Genomic DNA, 18,944 nt, shown 5'->3' with positions numbered 1-18,944 from the left:
TTTCTAAAACTAATAAATAAAAATTAATAAATACTGAAAGTTTTTAAAAAACGAATAAAAAGGACAAAAATGCACAACAAAATTGCTAAAACATTAACTAAATTTAAAGTAAAAACTAAATATAAACACAAAATCTAATTCTAAATATATATATATATATATATATATATATATATATTAATAAAAAAAAACTATAATAGCATATCAATCATCAATAACACTGTTCCAAGCTCTAATAAACTTGTTCAAGATGGTCTACCAACTCATTCTGGCCCCCATTTTCAGCTAGTCAATGCATAAATCAGCATAGACCATCTTATGAGTAGACTAAACCAGCTACAGACCATGTAAAACCATCCGAAGCGTCATATTTTAGTTGAATTGTCATGGCATCATCTACTGTATGTGAGTTTGTGTGAAATATAACAGGTCTTATAATTTACATTCTTAGGCCCTGAATGAAGGTGCAGTGTCAAGTCATATACTGTGTAACTAAAATGATCACACTTGTTTAGGGGCAAGAAACACACTGAAGAATCTTAGTTAATTTATACACAAAATACAAACTTGTATCTTTGTGTGGTTGTCTAAATTTGACAGTATCATTTTTCATCACATACCGCTCTGCAGCTGAGTCCATGGAAAAGCTCTAACCTTTGGCCTCCTGCAACTAATTATGCAAGTGACATTTATGTGAAATTCGTCCTTGTTGCTCAGGATTATTCTGCTCCTCAAGAGTTAACACTGGCTGGACTTAGCCTCATATTGATGAATCGAGTCTCCATGAAGGTTAGACACCATTGGCAAATTAGCCTCAGCACGGCCCTCACTACTTTAATAAAGGCTAGTTTGGCATTCAGACATATTCAAATCTCCTTTAATATCAGCACACCAAATGAGCAAGCATCTCGCTTATTAAGAAGCCACAGCCACCTCTGTTCTCTGGCGTTCTCGAGTGTCATCAGGGGAGCTCCATGCAATTGCTGTATAATCTTTCTCAAAGCATTAATTGGAGCGCATTCACTCGTGTTTTCAAGTGAAGACCTCGGATGCTGCCGGGCTAATTTATACAATGTCTTGGGCAGGTCACGGAGCCCTGCCGCGAGAGCTCTGGGCCTTTTTTTCTTGCTCTGTACTTAGCCTGTGACCAACATCAGACGAGGGTGGCTGCTTTCAGTTCACGCATTAAAATCCTGCGGTTCTCCTCCGCTCTGTGCTTCGCCACCTTTGGATTTAATTAGCGTAATGTATCAGCCTAAGTGCTTGTGGAGACTGTGCAATAAACATCACTGATGACCCTCCTCCTCCGCCACTACTACCAGTCCATCATTTCAATCCTTCAGTGCACTTACCTACTTCACCTCTGCAGTCACAAAATAACAGCAGTTTTGCAATCGTTTCGTTTTTTTATTGTTTGATTTTCTGGTAACACTTTACAATGAGGTTCAATTTGTTGGAATTAGTTAATGCATTAGGCATCATGAACATTGGACAATAATTCTTTACAGCATATATTAGTCTTTGTTAAAATACATTAATATAATTTAATAATTTATTAAAAGATAATTATAATTTCTATATATGCATTAAGTTTCAAGTTTAGAATATATCACCATTAATGTATGAACGAACATGAATTAACATTGAACAAAAGTGAATTTATAAAATAACTTTAACCTAGATTTTTAACTAGAGTTAATTAGTACATATACTTTTATTTGCTGTTACTTCATGTTTGTTGACAATACATTAACTATTATTATTACATGGCTTGGTTGAATTCTAATGTAGAATGCGGTCTGTTATTTCTATAACACACCGTTGCCATGAAAAACGGAGCGTTGCTATGGACGCAGGATTCTAACCGTAGAGACGGATTGAACTATTTTCTTCAGCGGAAGCAATACAATCGTTTTTAAATCAAGAAAGTCCTTTTTAAATCAATATGTTGTGTCAAATTATTGATTTATTTGGTAGGTAGCCATGTAATAAGCTTCGCGTCGGGGTCCTGATCAGCCTGTCGGGGTTGTATTCGCTATAACAACCGCCTCGCTCTACATTATCCCTTACTTAATTTCTACAAACTTGAAATGTCATAACGTATCAGTGGCCCTATTCGGACGGTATATGTTTCTCACGTGGACGTTCATAAAAATAAACTTGCATGGCACCTCAGTGATAAAACTTGTGCATTTTGATGGCGATTTATTCATGGTGGTCACGTTTTGGTTTTGGTTTTGGTTTTGTTTCATGTCTATCATGTGGTTCCCTGTTATAGTCATGTGATCCTGCCATGTGTTCCCTTGTCTTATGTGTCATGTTCTGATTGGTTCATTGTTTCATTGTTCACAGGTGTCCCTTGTCTTGTCATTGTCATTTATCCCGTCATGTTTGCCACGTGTCCTTGTCAAGTATTGTTACCTGTAACCACTGTTGGGAAGTTCACGTTCACGTTCACGTTCACTGCCATGCCATGCTTTTGTTTTATGTTTGATCTTGTTTGTATATAAGTAAACTGCACTTGGGTTCTGCAAGCTCGCCTCCAGTGGAATCATAACATTGGTGGAGGAGCGAGTCTTGTCATCCTACGATTTTTACGCGGGTAGTGGGAGAAAAACACTGACATTCTGAATTCGGATGGCAATAAACTAAAATAACTAATGGTAACAAATTGAAGCTTGTGTAAAGTGTTACTGATTTTCTTGCTCTTTCTTTTACACTTTAGATGCCCCTTTCTTTTGTCTAACTGGCAGCCTTAAATAATTGATTTTGCTGTATGCTGGTGTAAGCAATTATTCCGTTTTAAAGTTCCAAGTGTCTTGGATGTGAGAACACTATACTTTTAAAGTTTGTTACTTACAGTGAATTCAAAATTACTTTCAAGATAGAGTTCAAAAACGTTTAGCAGTTAGAAATGTAATGACTCATCTATGTAAAAGTTACAGTGTCATGTCCCAAAGACTGAAGCTTGTAGAAGAATCAAGGACCATGTGTGATTGATGTCATTTTATTTAGTGGCTAGAGTGATCTCAAAAGGTCCACGAGGATATCATGTCATCTTCAATGTATTATTCAGATCATGCATATCAAAGACTCTCTTCATCTTGACAAGCAGTGTTGACAGAGCCTGAGCTTGAATGTCAGAACAACCTTGAAGTTAGTGATGCGACAGAAGATATTTTTTACAGCCTCACAACAGGCCGTTGCTGAGGCAGATAAATACTTCTCTTCCTGAATATAAAAGCAAAGCAACACTTCATTTCTGACTAAAAGCACTCTGGCAGAGTGGTTTTATTTTGTCTGCCTGCCAACAGGTGTAAGGTGTTGTGCTGTTCCTTTAGCAGAGAGCAAGAGCAGGAAAACAACTGTCAAGCTCAGGCTTGTTATGAGGTGACAAGAACACAAGCGTCGCGCCAGTGCTCCTTCCCCTCAGTCTGTTTCTTACGGCTAAAGCAGGCAAGCACCTCTGATGTTATCTGTATTTTCCTTGCTCAAGACAGTTGTCTTTTATGGACCAGAAAACTTAGGATAATTAACATTGAACTCTTTCCCCGCCATTGATGGAATATTCCGGCTTTCCGCGTTTTCACTGTTATACGGTAGGAGGCGCTATTACACATCTTCTAAAAGAGTCCATGATATCCGATCAAAACACAGGTGAAGAAGAAGCAGAAACAAGCGATAGCATATGTAAGCAGATGCATATGTAAAATAACACGATCATCAACATTAAACGGCATATAAATCAAAACTGCCGAATGAAATGTCGCTATAGGATGGTGAAGCTTTGGGGGTGTTGATGAACTTGATCTAGTCCATCAATGATTTGATCATCATTCTGAATCCCATCCAGATGTAGTCTTTGACAAATATACAATTTTCTCAGCTTTTTGCTCAAAATGTTGAGAATAAATTAAGCTAGAATAAAGCAGAGGGTCTGTTATTTCTTTTTATACATTACATGTTCAGATATTCTGGGGATAAAGTTCTGTGAAAATGTTAAATGCTTGTGCTGGCGGAGAAAGAGTTAAAATAAGTTTTGAAAATCAGGAGATGAAGGTCAAACACTTCCAATATGGATAATCTCTTTGCATTAAGAGAAAGTTGTAAAATGTATGTGTTGTGTTAATGCTAGCTGTGTCATTGCCTTAAAGGCAAAAATTTAAATAATCATGCCTTAAGTTCACCCAAAAATGTAAATTCTCTTATTAATTACTCACCCTCATGTCGTTCCAAACCCGTAAGACTTTCGTTGATCTTCGGAACACAAATGAAGATCTTTTTAATGAAATCTTAGAGCTTTCTGTCCCTCCATTGACAGCCTGCGCAACTACCACTTTCAAGCCCCAGAACGGTAGGAAAGACATCATAAAAGAAATCCATGTTACTCTAGTGGTTAAACCTCAGTTTTATGAAATGACGCAAGTGCTTTGTTTGCATACACACAAAAAACATAATTGACCACTTTATACACAAAATATGAATCTCCAACACTCATTCAGTGTGGGCCCCCCTTTAGAGTGCATCACAGACAACAAAGAAAGAACTCAAAGACAGAATTTGAAAGTTAACTGTTGTTTACTGGTTGAATTTATGCTCACAATTTCTTTCATTTTGTGTTTGTAGGAGGCCAGTTTGTCCATCTGGGTTTATTACAGTGACAATACCGCCGCCCCCCTGAGTATGTACGACCCTAAAGAATACAACCTCAATGCCTCCACAGTAGACGATAAGGTGGTTTCGGTGGCTCAACAACCCCAGGGGCGGTGGCCAGTCATCGTTGCCGAGAGTGAGGGCACAGGAGAGGTAGTGCACGTGGAGATGACCATCAGCGAAACCTGCCAGAAGACTAAACGCAAGAGTGTCATTGCTTCATCTCCTGTGTTCGTCAAAGTCCGCTTTGGACCAGATGAAGACTCTGAGGAGGAAGTGGATACAGAGACTGAAATAGACACTAGAATGGCTTCCAACACGAGAAAGCCCGCTATCGATCCCAACGTGGGTGGTGGAGGGTATGAGCCATCTAATGAGCAACCTGCAAGCGTGCCCATTGATTACACCAACTTCCCTACAATAAGCAATTCTGAGGAACCGACTGAAGAAGATGAGGAGGATGACGAGTTTGTGCACAATCCCCGTAGCATGACTGACCTAGAGATCGGCATGTATGCTCTCCTCGGCGTGTTTTGTCTCGCCATACTGGTCTTTCTTATAAACTGCATTGTGTTTGTGTTGAAGTATCGCCATAAGCGCATCCCTCCTGAAGGCCAAGCCAACATGGACCATTCCCATCACTGGGTGTTCTTGGGTAACGGGGAACCCCTGCGCACCCAGAACGACCTCTCGCCTCAGACGGTGGAGAGCCCCAGCAACACCTTGGAGGGGGTACAGACATGTTGTCACGGGGACCACCACAGCAGTGGCAGTTCGCAGACCAGCGTACAAAGCCAAGTCCACGGCCGAGGAGATGGCAGCTCCGGCGGTTCCACCAAAGACCACGGAGAAGATGCCAGCTCGCCAACCTCCAAACGCAAGCGTGTCAAGTTCACCACCTTTACCCTTCCCACAGAGGATTTACCCTACAACTCCATCCCCATTGCCAATGAAGAGGACATTCAGTGGGTTTGTCAAGACATGGGCTTTCAGGACCCAGAGGAACTGCACGACTACATGCGCAGGATAAAGGAAATAGCCTGATCGGGTTATATGCTTTCTAAAGACGTTCCTTTCTATTTTTCTCTCTCTTATTTTTCACTCTAGAGGGGAGGTACCTTTCACGAAAAAAACAACCAAGGCCTAATGTCCAGTTTTGTTGGGGTTTTCTGCACAGTGCTGTTTCCCTTACACATTGACACTTGTACAAACGAAAAAAAAAGTAGAAAATATTCATGACGCTGCCAGGGAAGCCAAAGACAAGTCTAAGGGATTCTAGCTAAAATGGCTTTAGCGGTGTGTGTGATTACTGAAGGGTGAAGGGTGAGTGTACAATCTTTATGGGAAACATAGAGTTTTTTAGTTGTGAACACTAATATCAAAATGGATCCCTGAAGTACTCAATCATGTGTGGGTCACCCTGCTGTGGATGGGATCTTTCTCAGAGGAATGCCTGGAGTCTTGGCACTGTGTCCATTTTTCTTCTTCTCTCTCTTTTTTTTTTTTCTTTTTTTTTTTTTTTTTATCCAACAGATTCTTCTCCAACAAAGAGGCCTTTGAAGTGCAGATCTACTTTTGTCCCAGATTTGTGTTTGAGATGGATCATTTTCATGCCATTGTTGATAAACCTGACACTTAGCCACAGAAACTGTCAGGGATGTTCGTGTCAGTGTTGGAAAGGTGGAATGGTTTTATCCCCCTGCCCCTCTTTTCAGCGTTATCTCAGTTCAACACATGCCTTGGTTGTTGAATTAGTTCTTCGTCTGTCTTTGGTATTTCATACTCATTCTCAATCTGGATCCCACCTCTGCTTCTCTCACTGTCTTGGTTAAGTCAAATGCCTTATTAATCTCAATAGTCACAACCTCTCTCTGTGCTGACACCACATTTGTTCATATTGGTAAAGGCCAAAGCAGGGGGCAACTCTACAGATGTCTGTATCTCAATGAAATGTGTCGGCGTGGGGAAGACGAGAGCTTGTACATTGTGGAGTTAGGTATCTTCTCCAACATTCCTCTGCATGAATGGAGACTTGGAGGCACAATTAGCGCGATTTTGTTTCTTTTTTACTTTGTATATGTTTGTATTGTGAAAATAATCGAATCATGCATAAATGATAATAGAGGACATATCATGTTACCATGCATTACGTGCATGTGCCAGACCCTCCCTCCTGTGTACATACCATGTTCAGTACATAACGACTGCTGACGCTTAACTCTTGATTACTCAGTTAGCCTGAGAAATAAGGGAGGCAGATGCCATATAGGAACTCGGCAGCCAGATACTTGAATTTCAGTGAGGCTCTCGTTTCTCTTTTTCTGTCTCTTTACTGAACTCACCGTGAATTCCCATCCAGGTGGTAATAGAGTTAAAGATAAAATGCTATGCAAACACTGGAGGGGTTGATTATTGTGGTTAGGTAAATCTGCCCTAGATATTATTATAGCACCACGGTTACTTTCGTTAATATACCAAGAAATATCTCAAACTAGTTGTAACATCTGACACAGTGTAAATTGCAGGTTTTGAGATTTAAGTTGTTGTTTTTGTTTTGTTTAGTTTTTTTTTTACTTTGAAACACGCTAGATTTGTTAAAGAAAACACCACAAATTGCGGTAGCACAGTAGATCAAGCCCAAAAATTTAAATATGAACTAGTTTAGAAAGGGTTAAGCTGATAACGGGTCTGGAAGCTTTTTTGTGGTGGGGCACAAAGAAGTTGAATCTGTATTGCTGCTGACCAATCACAGGTTAGTTTCAGGGTTACAGTCCCCCCCCCCCCCCCCCCCCCCCCCCCTTCCTTCAGGATGTCTGAATTCACACACTGTATTAAATGCTTATTTCCCACTGTGCTTATTTGTAACATGCAGGATTTACCTTTGACTTGTTTTTAATAGTCTTATTAGTCATTTTCCTGTAACCAGAGGGAACACCTATATTTGCTTTCTTTGTTTTATAGTAATTTTATTATATTATTATTATTATTTTTTTAAATAGATCACCCCTAATTTGATCAGGGGCCCTTTGCACTCCAGATAAGAGTCACAGAGAATTTAATACTGACACCTCTCCACCTTTCTCCTATGATTTGTTGCCCCCTTCACCCTTTTTAAAAAAAAAAAAAGGAATAAATAAACCCTCAATCATATTATGTGTGATGAAATGTTAATTGATGATGTAACACGTCAAGGTATTAGGTTTTGATTGACAGCTGGAGTGTTGGTCAAATGTTTAGTTTGACCCACACATTACAGATATGGAGACTCAGAACTGAATGTAAACTTTCAACTGTACCTTGGCGATCAAAATGAACATCATTTCCAATGTATTATTAAGGTCTTCTGATGGGGTACACGAGACTCGATACGACTACTAGCAAGTCTCTGGTAGCAGCTCATAGACTTTTCCGTGTTCTAAAATGATTTTCCTTAGTGTAACACCACCATCAGGACATTTTTGGTTTCGTTTTGTTTTCTACTTTCAACTGATGTACGTATGTATGTATATGAATCAGCAGTTGCAATATCTGTGCTTTTATTTTTATTTTTCAAGAGGAGCTGCTACTAGGCCTTTGCCTTGACCACATGCTGTGTTGTGGTGTAGATTTGAGCTGTACTCTATGACCTGCTGAAGCACGGTACTGTCAGCCTTGTGCTGTCACACCCTTAATGTACAGAGCACTGTTACAACATCCTGTAACCTCCCTAAAAAAAACAACTGTTGTATTTCCCTCCTTATATGTAAGTACTAAAGAAAATACAATGCATAAACTCTGTGTTATGTCTTTTACTTGACAATGTGTCTGTATTTGAATGCGCTATCCAAACAATAGATGTCTGAACCTATTTGAGCTGTCTAGACAGCTGTTAATTTATAAAGACTATTGTTGTTTGTTAATAATAATCCAGAGTGAAAAGAAATGGAAATGAAAAAAAAAATTCCTTTACAAGCTGTTCCTACTATTTTATTTTATAATGGCATTAGTAACATCAGCGCACAAAGCAAGTTGCTACAGACGTGCAGAGGCGAAGCTAGTTATTATATTTTAATTGAAAAATTACAAAGACAAAAGTGCAATGATGAACTGCTTACATTAATACCAGAAACATTTGGAAAGTTAATGGGGTCAATTTTGAGTTGTGAAAAGAAGTGTACTTTATTCTATCAAATGTGCACTTGTGTGTGTGTATATAGATAGATAGATAGATAGATAGATAGATAGATAGATAGATAGATAGATAGATAGATAGATAGATAGATAGATAGATAGATAGATAGATAGATAGATAGATAGATAGATAGATAGATAATGTACTTTAAAAGAATTTACTTAAGTGCAAACAATTTATTATAGTTTACGTTTATATTAAATGCAATAGGCTATAAGTTTAGATGTAGTTGTACATCTATATATATTATTTCATAATTACTTCTATTGTCTTTGAAATATGGTTAAAGTGTACTGCCAAATGTTTTGGCAGGCATTTATGGACTAAAATATACTTTAAAGCCATTTCGGTTGACACTTGTATTTCATATATTTAAATATATTTACTCAAATGTAATGATGTAGCAATTTAGTACATTTAAAGTATATAGCACAAACTTTAAATCTAATATCAAACACATAACAATTAAAATTATAATCAATTACTTTACATGTCTTAGTATGTAAGCCCACACATCAAAATACTTACTGAAACGTGACAAAGCATTATAAATAAAATAAAAAACATGATTTAAAATGTTCTTTACACCACAAGTGAACATTCAATACAATCAAGCACACTTTTTTTTCACAAGGGTTTAACTTAACTTATACTTCATAAACTTCCAATGCATAATGAAAAGCGAGATTTTAATCAACATACTTTTCTAACGGGATTTCAACATGTAAATGGGTTATAATACATATCCAAATGCTTTAAAATGGCTATAGTGCTTCACGTTCATTGCTTCACATCATTACTTTTATTTCCATCATTGCTTTTGCAATACCAGACTCACATATAAACACTCTAGAGGTTAGTAGTAGGTAAAATGAGAATAACAACCGCCTTCATGGCATCTGTGACTGCCTTCGAGGATGTACACTCTGTGCTTAGACCTCCCATGGGAAATAATGTGGGTTTTCAACGGATGCAAAGACTTCTTCACTTACAGGTCTTGTTATATTGTGCCGAAATGTGAGAAAACAAAAGTGTTTCTGTTGCTGTACATAAAACAACAGTAGACTTACACCTATTTTGCACCTTAGTGTCACATCATTTTGTGTACCAGTCCTGTATGTATACCTCCCCTGTGTCAACACGAAACTTTACAAATCTTGATTTTGTTTTGGGGGTCTACTAGAATAGGTTTTAAAAAAACACCTTTTTTCACTTTTTTTCCATTGTTGCAGCACCTCTCTTCCCAGTCTGTCAGTAACACTCTGTTCAGTTCCTGTTACGATGAAGCCCCTCCTTCGGAAAAGCACAGTGTGCTCTGATTGGTCGGTTGGATCAGTGTGTTGTGATTGGTCAACTGCTTTGAGCTGGTTTCAGAAATGTCACGCCCCTTAACATAACTACGCAACTCAACCCGACCTCGACCACATTTCTTTGCTTATGACTTGGGTGGGAAGTATTTAAATGAGGAAAATTGTGACCTATTTGAATCCCGGAAGAAAACTCAAGACTCGGTGTGCGCTGATATAGAAAATACTGCCTTTGTGCTTAACTTTGCAGACCTTTTTCATGCTCAAATGCAACAAAGCATAATAGGTCCTCTTTAAACTCTCTGGAAACAATTCTCTGGAAGGTTGGGTGGGTGTAACGTCTGTCATCAGGGAGAAATGCTCTAAATCACAGTGCAGATCTATTTGACTAGAGGGGGGAATCAGTAAATCTTCCTGAGTTAAAAAAAAATAAAGCTTTCATCAACACATCAGGCTAATAGGTACCAACAGTAAAGTGAAGGCAGAACAAAGCCAAGGTCTTCATTTAGAGAACAGTGGCACAAAGGTGACTGTAACAGAAGATTGATATTATTAAGCTGAAAAAGAGAACTGTAATATCACTCCCCAGGTATGTATAGTGGGAACACGCATCTGCTGGCAAAGTAGCCTGTAATATAACCATGCAATGTTTCCAGACATTTCATCAGCTGGGAGTTGTCAGGAATGTCACCGCTTGAAGCCACTCATAATTAAAAGGTTGGGAGTTATCGCACATCACAGACTTGCCAGCATTTGATGGAGTGCATTTGGAATGCATCCTAATTGAAAGCTTTTATTGAAGAGATTAATTAAAATGAAAAATTAAAGGGAAACAAGCAAATACTGTAGAGTAATGGTCTTGTTTTAGTTCTGGACGCCTGTATATATATCATTATGATTTTAGACCTCTGAGTAATGATTCAACATGACTGTAAAGTTTAGTTTTTCAATTATGATAGAAAGTCTAGGTATAACTCTTTAACATTAATGTAATTTTTTTTTTCAATCAGAGTTTTGGTACAGCCCCCGGGGTAGCTTTAGATTGATTTCAAAGGCTCTTTTACAGAATTTAATTTACGTTTTATAGTGTTCTGAAAAATTTCTATATAAATGCCGTCTCTTTAACTGTTTTGCAACTTAGAAAGGTCAAATGTGGAGGTGCATGTTATTCTCACTTTGGCAGCAAATTATTCAGAATTAATTTATTCTCCTGACAACTTCTTTTATATCTTTTAAATGTTCCTTTCTAATAAAAAATAAATAAGTTAAAAACATTCAGAAGGTCTTCCAGGTTTGTGGAATTGCACACACAGACCATAGAAGGTATGCTTTCCAGGTGCTGGATTACCCCCTTGGATATTTCATGTGTTCTAGCTTTTAAGCACATGGGGGCATCCATTGGCTAACAAGCCTTCACCTGCTGTTAGAATTCCACTGACTCCCATTCATTTTGGCGTCACTTTGACAGCGAATGACTTTACATCTGAGGCGTTTAAAGACTCCATTTGTCCATTTTTTTTTTTTTTTTCGAAAGAAACACGACAATGTATAAAAGGCTCCATTACCTTGTATCTTACGTTACGGGGCCGTTTTTGTAAAAATAGGCTAACGATTGCGTCATGACCACGTGACTCTCTGTCGCACAGTAGAGAAATTACCGTATAGACAGGAGGAGAAGCTTGCAGGCAATCGGGGGGACGTGGAGGCAAAATGACAAAATAATTAATCAGAATACTTACCAAAAGTTGCTCCTGCTCCTAGCTCGTGGACAGCTCCTACTCACGCTCTCCGTCTCTGCAAGATTCGGAAGGGAATGATTCAGATTTCTCTTGGCACAGCTACTTGAAGACTTACAACTGTCAGAGGTTAGGTTGCTCACGTCACATCTACGTCGTCAAGCTCAGTTTGAGGCTGTGCAGTACGCTCAGCCATCAGGAAGAGAGTGCTTCTAATTGACTTCACTTGTCTCCGTTGAAGTCTATGGGGTCGCTGTGTCCATTTCTTTTACTTTCTATGGAAATATCTGAACTTATTTGTTGAGTGCCACGTTTGATTGCATGTTAAATATGGTCAAAAGAAGAGTCCAAAAAGTTAAGAGTATCATCGCCCTTCACAAACAAGGAACAGGATGCAAAAAGATAGCGAAGGCACTAAATGTTCCTAAAGACACCATTGGAAGCATAGTTCGCAAGTTAAAGTTAACAGTGGTTACACAACCTGGATGGGGCAGAAAAAGGCAGTTATCAATGGCTACAAACAGATTTCTGAGAAGGCTGGTTCAGAAAAACCCTACAGTGACTGCAAAAGACCTGCAGCAAGACTTGGTGGCAACAGGCACTGAGGTTTCAGCTTTCAAAATGTGCACCACTACTGACCCAAAAGCACAAGAAAAGTGCTCAAAATCATATAAATAAGCCACAGAACTTTTAGGATTCTGTTCTGTGGAGCGTTGAAAAAAAAAACTGGAACTTTTCGGCCCTATGGATCAGCGGTATGTCTGGAGAAAGAAGAATGAAGCATATACTGAAAAGAACACTCTGACTACAGTTAAGCATTGTAAGCCCGTGCTCAATCGGCCCAATGGAGGCATCCGGTCAGCGGGGAAGGTCTTTTCTCATGGCAAAGTATTTTTGATTAAATGAAATACATTTTCTCATATGTCATATGTCTGACTCCATAAATGAAAAGGTTTTAATGATATCTGTGCATCATTAAATGTGAGCGAATGTTTGACTATTCTTTTTAACTCTTTACTGAAAATAATGCCAGAGTCCGTTAGAATAAAATCAATGGTTACAATTTATTATGTCATGTAAAAATATCATGCCAATTTCATAATCAGTTCAAAGATAACCAATATAAAACATAAAATGCTCTGGAATAAAGAGAAGAGATGCGAACCCAACATTAGGAAATACATGATGCTGAAGTCTTTGAGGTCCTTCAACATCACAGGCTGATCTGAGGTACAGAATCCTTCTCGTTGCATTTCTTTATATAGACAGACCAAGGCAGAAACCTCTTTTCAAATGTAAACATGAGTTCACAGTGGCAATTTACATAAATCACCGTCCCAGACTTACTGGAGGCAGAAGTTGATTTACATGGAAACATTTGCTAACAATGGGAATTTACATTGAGTTTACACCAAAAGGCCATTTGCCTGGAGACACACCCTCCTTTGTGTGCCAGTTATCTCTAAACTCTTCAAAACCTTATTACCTTTTATTTTACTTATTTGGGAATGAGACCTTTGTACCAGTTGCAATGAGACATTTCAAACAATACCAAAAGTGTAATACTGTATGATAATTATTCACATTATACCATATATATTTTTGGGTGAATTCAGATAGGGATGGGTGAAGGGAAGAAATGTAGATTAGGATTGCTTAGGTGAGAGGTGCTAGTTTCACAAGAGAGAGTTTAAATGTTAATTTCCAGAAAGGTCCTTTGTCTTCTCGAGGAGTGGTCATTCCTCAACCAGTAAAATGTTACCTGAGCGATAGACAGAGAGAAAAGACAGAGCAAGAGTTACAATTAGGGCAGTAACGATTCCTCGATTAAAGTCGAGTACTCGATTTGAAAAAATCCTCGATTGCAATTTACCCGTGTCGAGTAATCGGCAAAATAACGGAAGTGGCGCATTCCACAGACGAGAATCCATGAACCGCATTATTACACCGTTTTCTAAGGCTACGCGATATATTTAAAACCATTTACAATCATAATATAGCATAGTGCTATTGTGAAATCACAAAGGCTGTGATTCAGTTAAAGGGGAACTATGCAATTTTTTGTACCTTAATTTACCTTAACTGTACAGCTGCGGAGTCATTGGAATGGTTATTTGACTTTTTTCGGGTTGAATGGTGGTCTTCTCGCACCCCCCTACCGCCTGTGAGTGGAAAAACCACCCTTGCAACTTTGGGCCGGCGGGATATCAGGTCTCGCGATGCAACAAATTGCTTTACGGCACTGCACACATACACTATCTAAACAATATGCTAACCTTCTGTGTATCATACATACCTCAGTGGACATGGCTCCGTGCATTCGCTGGCTTCTTTGAAAACAAATGCACATGACCAGAGGGAGAAGATGGGAGGGGGGAGAGTCGCCAACGAGTTTTGACGACAGTGTTGTCAAATATCTATTCCAAAGCTGTTGGGGGAGCTCTATAGAGAAACCCGCGAGCAAAAAGCGAGAAAACAGCGAAGAAATTGCTAAACTGCATAGTGCCGCTTTAAATAAATATATGTGCTCTTTCCCTGCTTTAGTGTAACCAGGCCGTTGGCGCTCTCTGCGGGCATTTGTTTTAATACGTAATGTACATAAGTTATGTTTATATTAGTTTATATCATATATTTTACATGGTGTATTTTAACAGCGTTGTTCAATAAAACCCATTTGATTACTTTGATACTTTATCTGAAGCAATAATTATTGCTTGTTATTATATATTTTGGTAACACTTTACAATAAGGTTCATTAGTTAACATTAATGTATTAACCAACATGAACAATGAACAATAGCTACATTTGTTACTGTATTTATTAATCTTTGTTAATGTTAGTTAATACAAATCCAGCTGTTCATTGTTTGTTCATGTTAGTCAACAGTACATTCATGTTAATACAACCTTTGATTTTAATAATGTATTAGTAAATGTTGAAATTAATATAAACTAATATATGCTGTAGAAGTATTGTATATTATTAGGATGTTAACTAATCAACCTTATTGTAAAGTGTTACCTATATTTGTATTTTAAGTCATTTTAAAGGCTGTTGTTCACTTGGATCTATTTTTATTACCACAATTTTTTATCCGATTACTCGATTAATCGATGGAATAATCAGTAGAATACTCGATTACTAAACTCATCGATAGCTACAGCCCTAGTTACAATCTTCTTTTATCCGTTCCCTGACCATGTGACTTTACCCAAACATGAGACATTCAAACTGACCAATCAGATAATTCCAACTTCCCCCATTGTACTAAAGGTGTGACAATTCATAGACCCCCAAAGTACACACATCTTGGTCAACAGGCCTTGATCACTATCAGACCCAGCATGTAACCCCTCTGTGCCTTTGGGAACTCCAAATGGTCCTTGTGGTAGAAAAAGGGGGTGGAAAACAGTAAAGCAAATGGCTTTGTTCGTTTCAAATATCTTGGATTATTTTCAATCCTACAATTCTGCCCTTGGCACCGTTGGCCACACACATGGAGTCCAAAGGTGGCACAGTCCATAAAGACATGGCCCCTGTTGTGTGTAGTTCATCTTCAGACTTTTCATCCAGGCTTCAGTCATTGTTCTCCTTTCAGCACTGAGGAGGCTCCATCAATTGGTGTTGTACCGTTCATAGATATGCAATTCATCCATCAAATACTTCACACCTCCACAAGAACAGGCACTGAATGTGGGAGCAAACACTGTTTTTTTCATGGTTAATGCCAATTGTGATTAACATTGTAGCCACATGGCAATTCTTTGCTCCTGCAAATGGTATTACTGCAGCTATTTGGAAAATAGCAGAGTTTTCCACTGAGACAAACAAATTCAACATAGTCACACATGCAACTTGAAATTGCTATGCAGTTCCAGTAAAACAATTATTCCAGTTTACACAAGATACATGGCCTAGAATGCATAGCATCTACAACCTTGTTTCATACAACACTTACAGTAAAGCAATCCTGTGTTTTAAAGAATAAACTTAATTAGCCTATGTGTGCATGTAGTAGCACAAACAACTATAAAGTATGTTCTATGAGCACAATGTGTTATGCACAAATTTGAAAATACAAACAGGATCATTGCAATTTGGATATTAAACTTGTTGCTTTTGGGCTACTAACCCACTAGCAAGTGAAGTTAATAGCTGAAGACCTTGCATGAACAAAGCAGTTAACTCACTAAAAGTTTTACCTGTACGTGCACATCGCTGATTTTTGCTCTTAGAAAGTGGTTTGCTATTTTTCTGAATATAAGGTGGAGGTCTGCCCCTTCCCAGTGACCAGCATTTCCCCTCTTTATGGCCTATTTTCTGACAGGAACTGCAAAACCTGCTTTCTTTACCATAGGGTTGATTGCTACGTTCTCCTGGAGTTTGAGGATTTTCACGACTCTCGAATGTTTGTACACCATGCGTTCTGGTACATGACTCTGTGCTATTACGGTGTTGCATCACAACATAAAGGGGCTATGTATAGGTTTTTACTTAAAAAAAACTTTAAGATAGAGTTTTCATTTGTACATGTATGAGCCAACCATGATGTAATAAAAAGAATGACACCTTGACTGTCCACCACGGTTGCCTCTATCAGCCTGTAGGCTCAATTGTGTGTGGAGGAGTCGGGCCCGAATCGGCGCGAAAATTCACGAAATGTGACGTCATGCGCGTTCTCGTCTACTTGGGCTTACATCCGTACGGCACGGCAGCCATTATTAGTAAGCAGCGGCAATCGGTTGTGTTTTCAAATGGACTCTGCGGATGGAAAGAAGCGACCAGCCTCCAGCACTCCAGCACAATTCAGACATCCACAGACACTCCTCATAAGTAAAAAAAAAACGTATCTAGTGTGGCAAAAAGAGAGAGTGACCGGCACTGCAACATTTTACTAAAATATGGTCTGTCAAAAAATAACCTTACAGTACTGTAACTTTTCTTACCTCAAACATTATGCTGGTGAATCTCGATGAGCCGGCAACCCTGGTTGATGTGGTCGTGCTCGTACGAGCGTGCGCACCGAGAACGAGCATGAGACTGGCTGCAGTTCCTCTAACGGCCACTGGTGTCAGCAACTGTTAGAAATTTCAGAACCTACGCAATGCTCCTTTAAGAACTGAAATAGGCACACTTTCTTGGACAGTTGCACATGCATTTTTTTAAAAAATGTTTCAGATTCATTAGAGCAAGTCACCTCCTCTAAGAAGTGAACATGGTTTTTAGTCTCATCGCTGTTAAGCATTTTGGGAGACTTTTTAGCATTTAGCTTAGCCTTGAGATCTGCCATGATTTCCTTGTGATTTTTACACTTTTCAGTCAGGGCTAACTGCTCAGCTAGTAATTTATCTAGCTGTGTTTGAAGATCTTGAATCTTTGCCTCAAACTTTTGTGCCTCTGCATTTTTAGATTGCACTTATTTACATTTAGCATCTATACTTGAAGATAGACATGTTGTTAACTCACGTAGCCGTGTACAACTTATGAAGTTTACAACCTCAATTATTTCACCATGTTTTGATTTCTTTTGATGTTTGCCAATTGTGTCCCACCATTGGAGGATTTCCTCATCTGGACATTTAATCCTAATATACTCTTTCTTGAGTTTACACAAGGTAGGCTCAACTTTTTTTGCTGTATAAAGCAAACAATACATCACTATTATCAGAATTTTTCCCTCCAATCCCAGAGGAGATCTGAATATTCACGGATTGTCTCTGGAGCTGCTTTGCATCCTCTGGCACTGGAAACCTGCAGTGTGTGGAAGGTAACATGGATTCAATGAAGTATCAGGAAATCCTAGGAGAAAACTGTCAGTGAGGAAGCTGAAGTTTGGGCGTCATTGGACCTTCCAACAGGACAATGATCCCAAGCATACCTCAAATTCCACCAAGGCTTGGTTGGAGAAGAAGTCCTGGAAGATTCTGCAGTGGCCATTACAGTCACCTGACTTGAACCCCGTAGAAAATCTCTAGAGGGATTTGTAGAAGGCGGTTGCAGCACACAAACCCTAGAATACTGAACTGGAGGCCATTGCTCATGAGGAATTGGTTAAGATTCCTCAGAAACGCTGCCAGAAGCTGGTGTCTAGTTATACATCTCATTTGCAGCAGGTCATAATAGCAAAAGGGTGTTCTACTAAGTACTAAAGATGCTTGTCATGTTGAATAATTTTGAGACTGCAGAAGTCATTAAATGTTGCATTTTCAGTTGAATTTGGGGAAACCACTTGAAACATTTATTGTATTGAGCTATTTCACTTACTTTTGTTTGATTTGTTCATTGGAAACAGCTGAGTCTGTACATTTTATATATGAAAAAATTATATATAAATATATATAAATAAATAAATAAATAAAATATATAATTGTATATATACACACACACATTTGTTGTTTAGCTTATAAAAAGAGAACAGAATGTGCCTTCAGAGTACTAATTTACAATGAAGGCCTGTAGCAGCTGAGCAGGCAAGACTGTTGCATCATACCAGTCTCATGTGGTGCTCAAAACCAATTCACAACTACTGCACAGACATAAAATAGCAAAACAATCTGGAATATTTCTTTAAAAAAAAAAAAAGTTTATTTCTCTGCTCCACAGCTCAGAGCTATGGGTGTAACTATAGGAACTGCAGTCCCACTGTCTCTAATATTGACTGCAGTTGAACCTGTGTGTGGTTTTTGTTCACACTGCACACAAATTCCGTGAATAGGTTTTCAAATCCAATCTTTAGGACTGTCTGCACTGTTACTTTACAAATGATGAAATCCGAACCATTAGTTAGGACAGTGTTACATTGGCTGATTTAAGTAACACACAATACCAGGAAACTTTCTCATACAACAAATAGAATACAATTTTTACACACTGTCACATTGTTCAGTCATTCACTTTTCACAACACATTGCAGTGAATGTCTCAGATTACTGTGTGAGTAAAGTGAAAATTAGGGAATTTGATCACAGTTCCAGACAATGTCATTACATATGTTACGAACTGCTCTGAGACAAGAAGGTTGAGATCCAAATGCACCTTTTAATAATGGGGCAATCCAGACACATAATCCAATGTAC

The 18,944-nt window shown here is 38.5% G+C and overlaps 1 protein-coding gene across 2 annotated transcripts in view; it reads left to right on the top strand.

Moving 5' to 3' along the window:
• tmem132e (transmembrane protein 132E) overlaps nucleotides 1-5,866 on the top strand; it is a 354,664-nt gene extending 348,798 nt beyond the window's left edge. For both annotated transcript variants that reach the window (XM_084414634.1, XM_084414633.1), the window contains exon 9: nucleotides 4,627-5,866. In XM_084414634.1, coding sequence (XP_084270760.1) covers nucleotides 4,627-5,697 — 1,071 coding nt within the window. In that variant the 3' untranslated portion in view covers nucleotides 5,698-5,866. The remainder of the gene's footprint in view (nucleotides 1-4,626) is intronic.
• Nucleotides 5,867-18,944: the final 13,078 nt, after the last annotated feature.

This window comes from Rutilus rutilus (genome assembly GCF_951802725.1).
Source record: "Rutilus rutilus genome assembly, chromosome: 7".
Classification (NCBI taxonomy): Eukaryota; Metazoa; Chordata; class Actinopteri; order Cypriniformes; family Leuciscidae; genus Rutilus; species Rutilus rutilus.
This window is presented reverse-complemented; position numbering and strand designations above follow the sequence as displayed.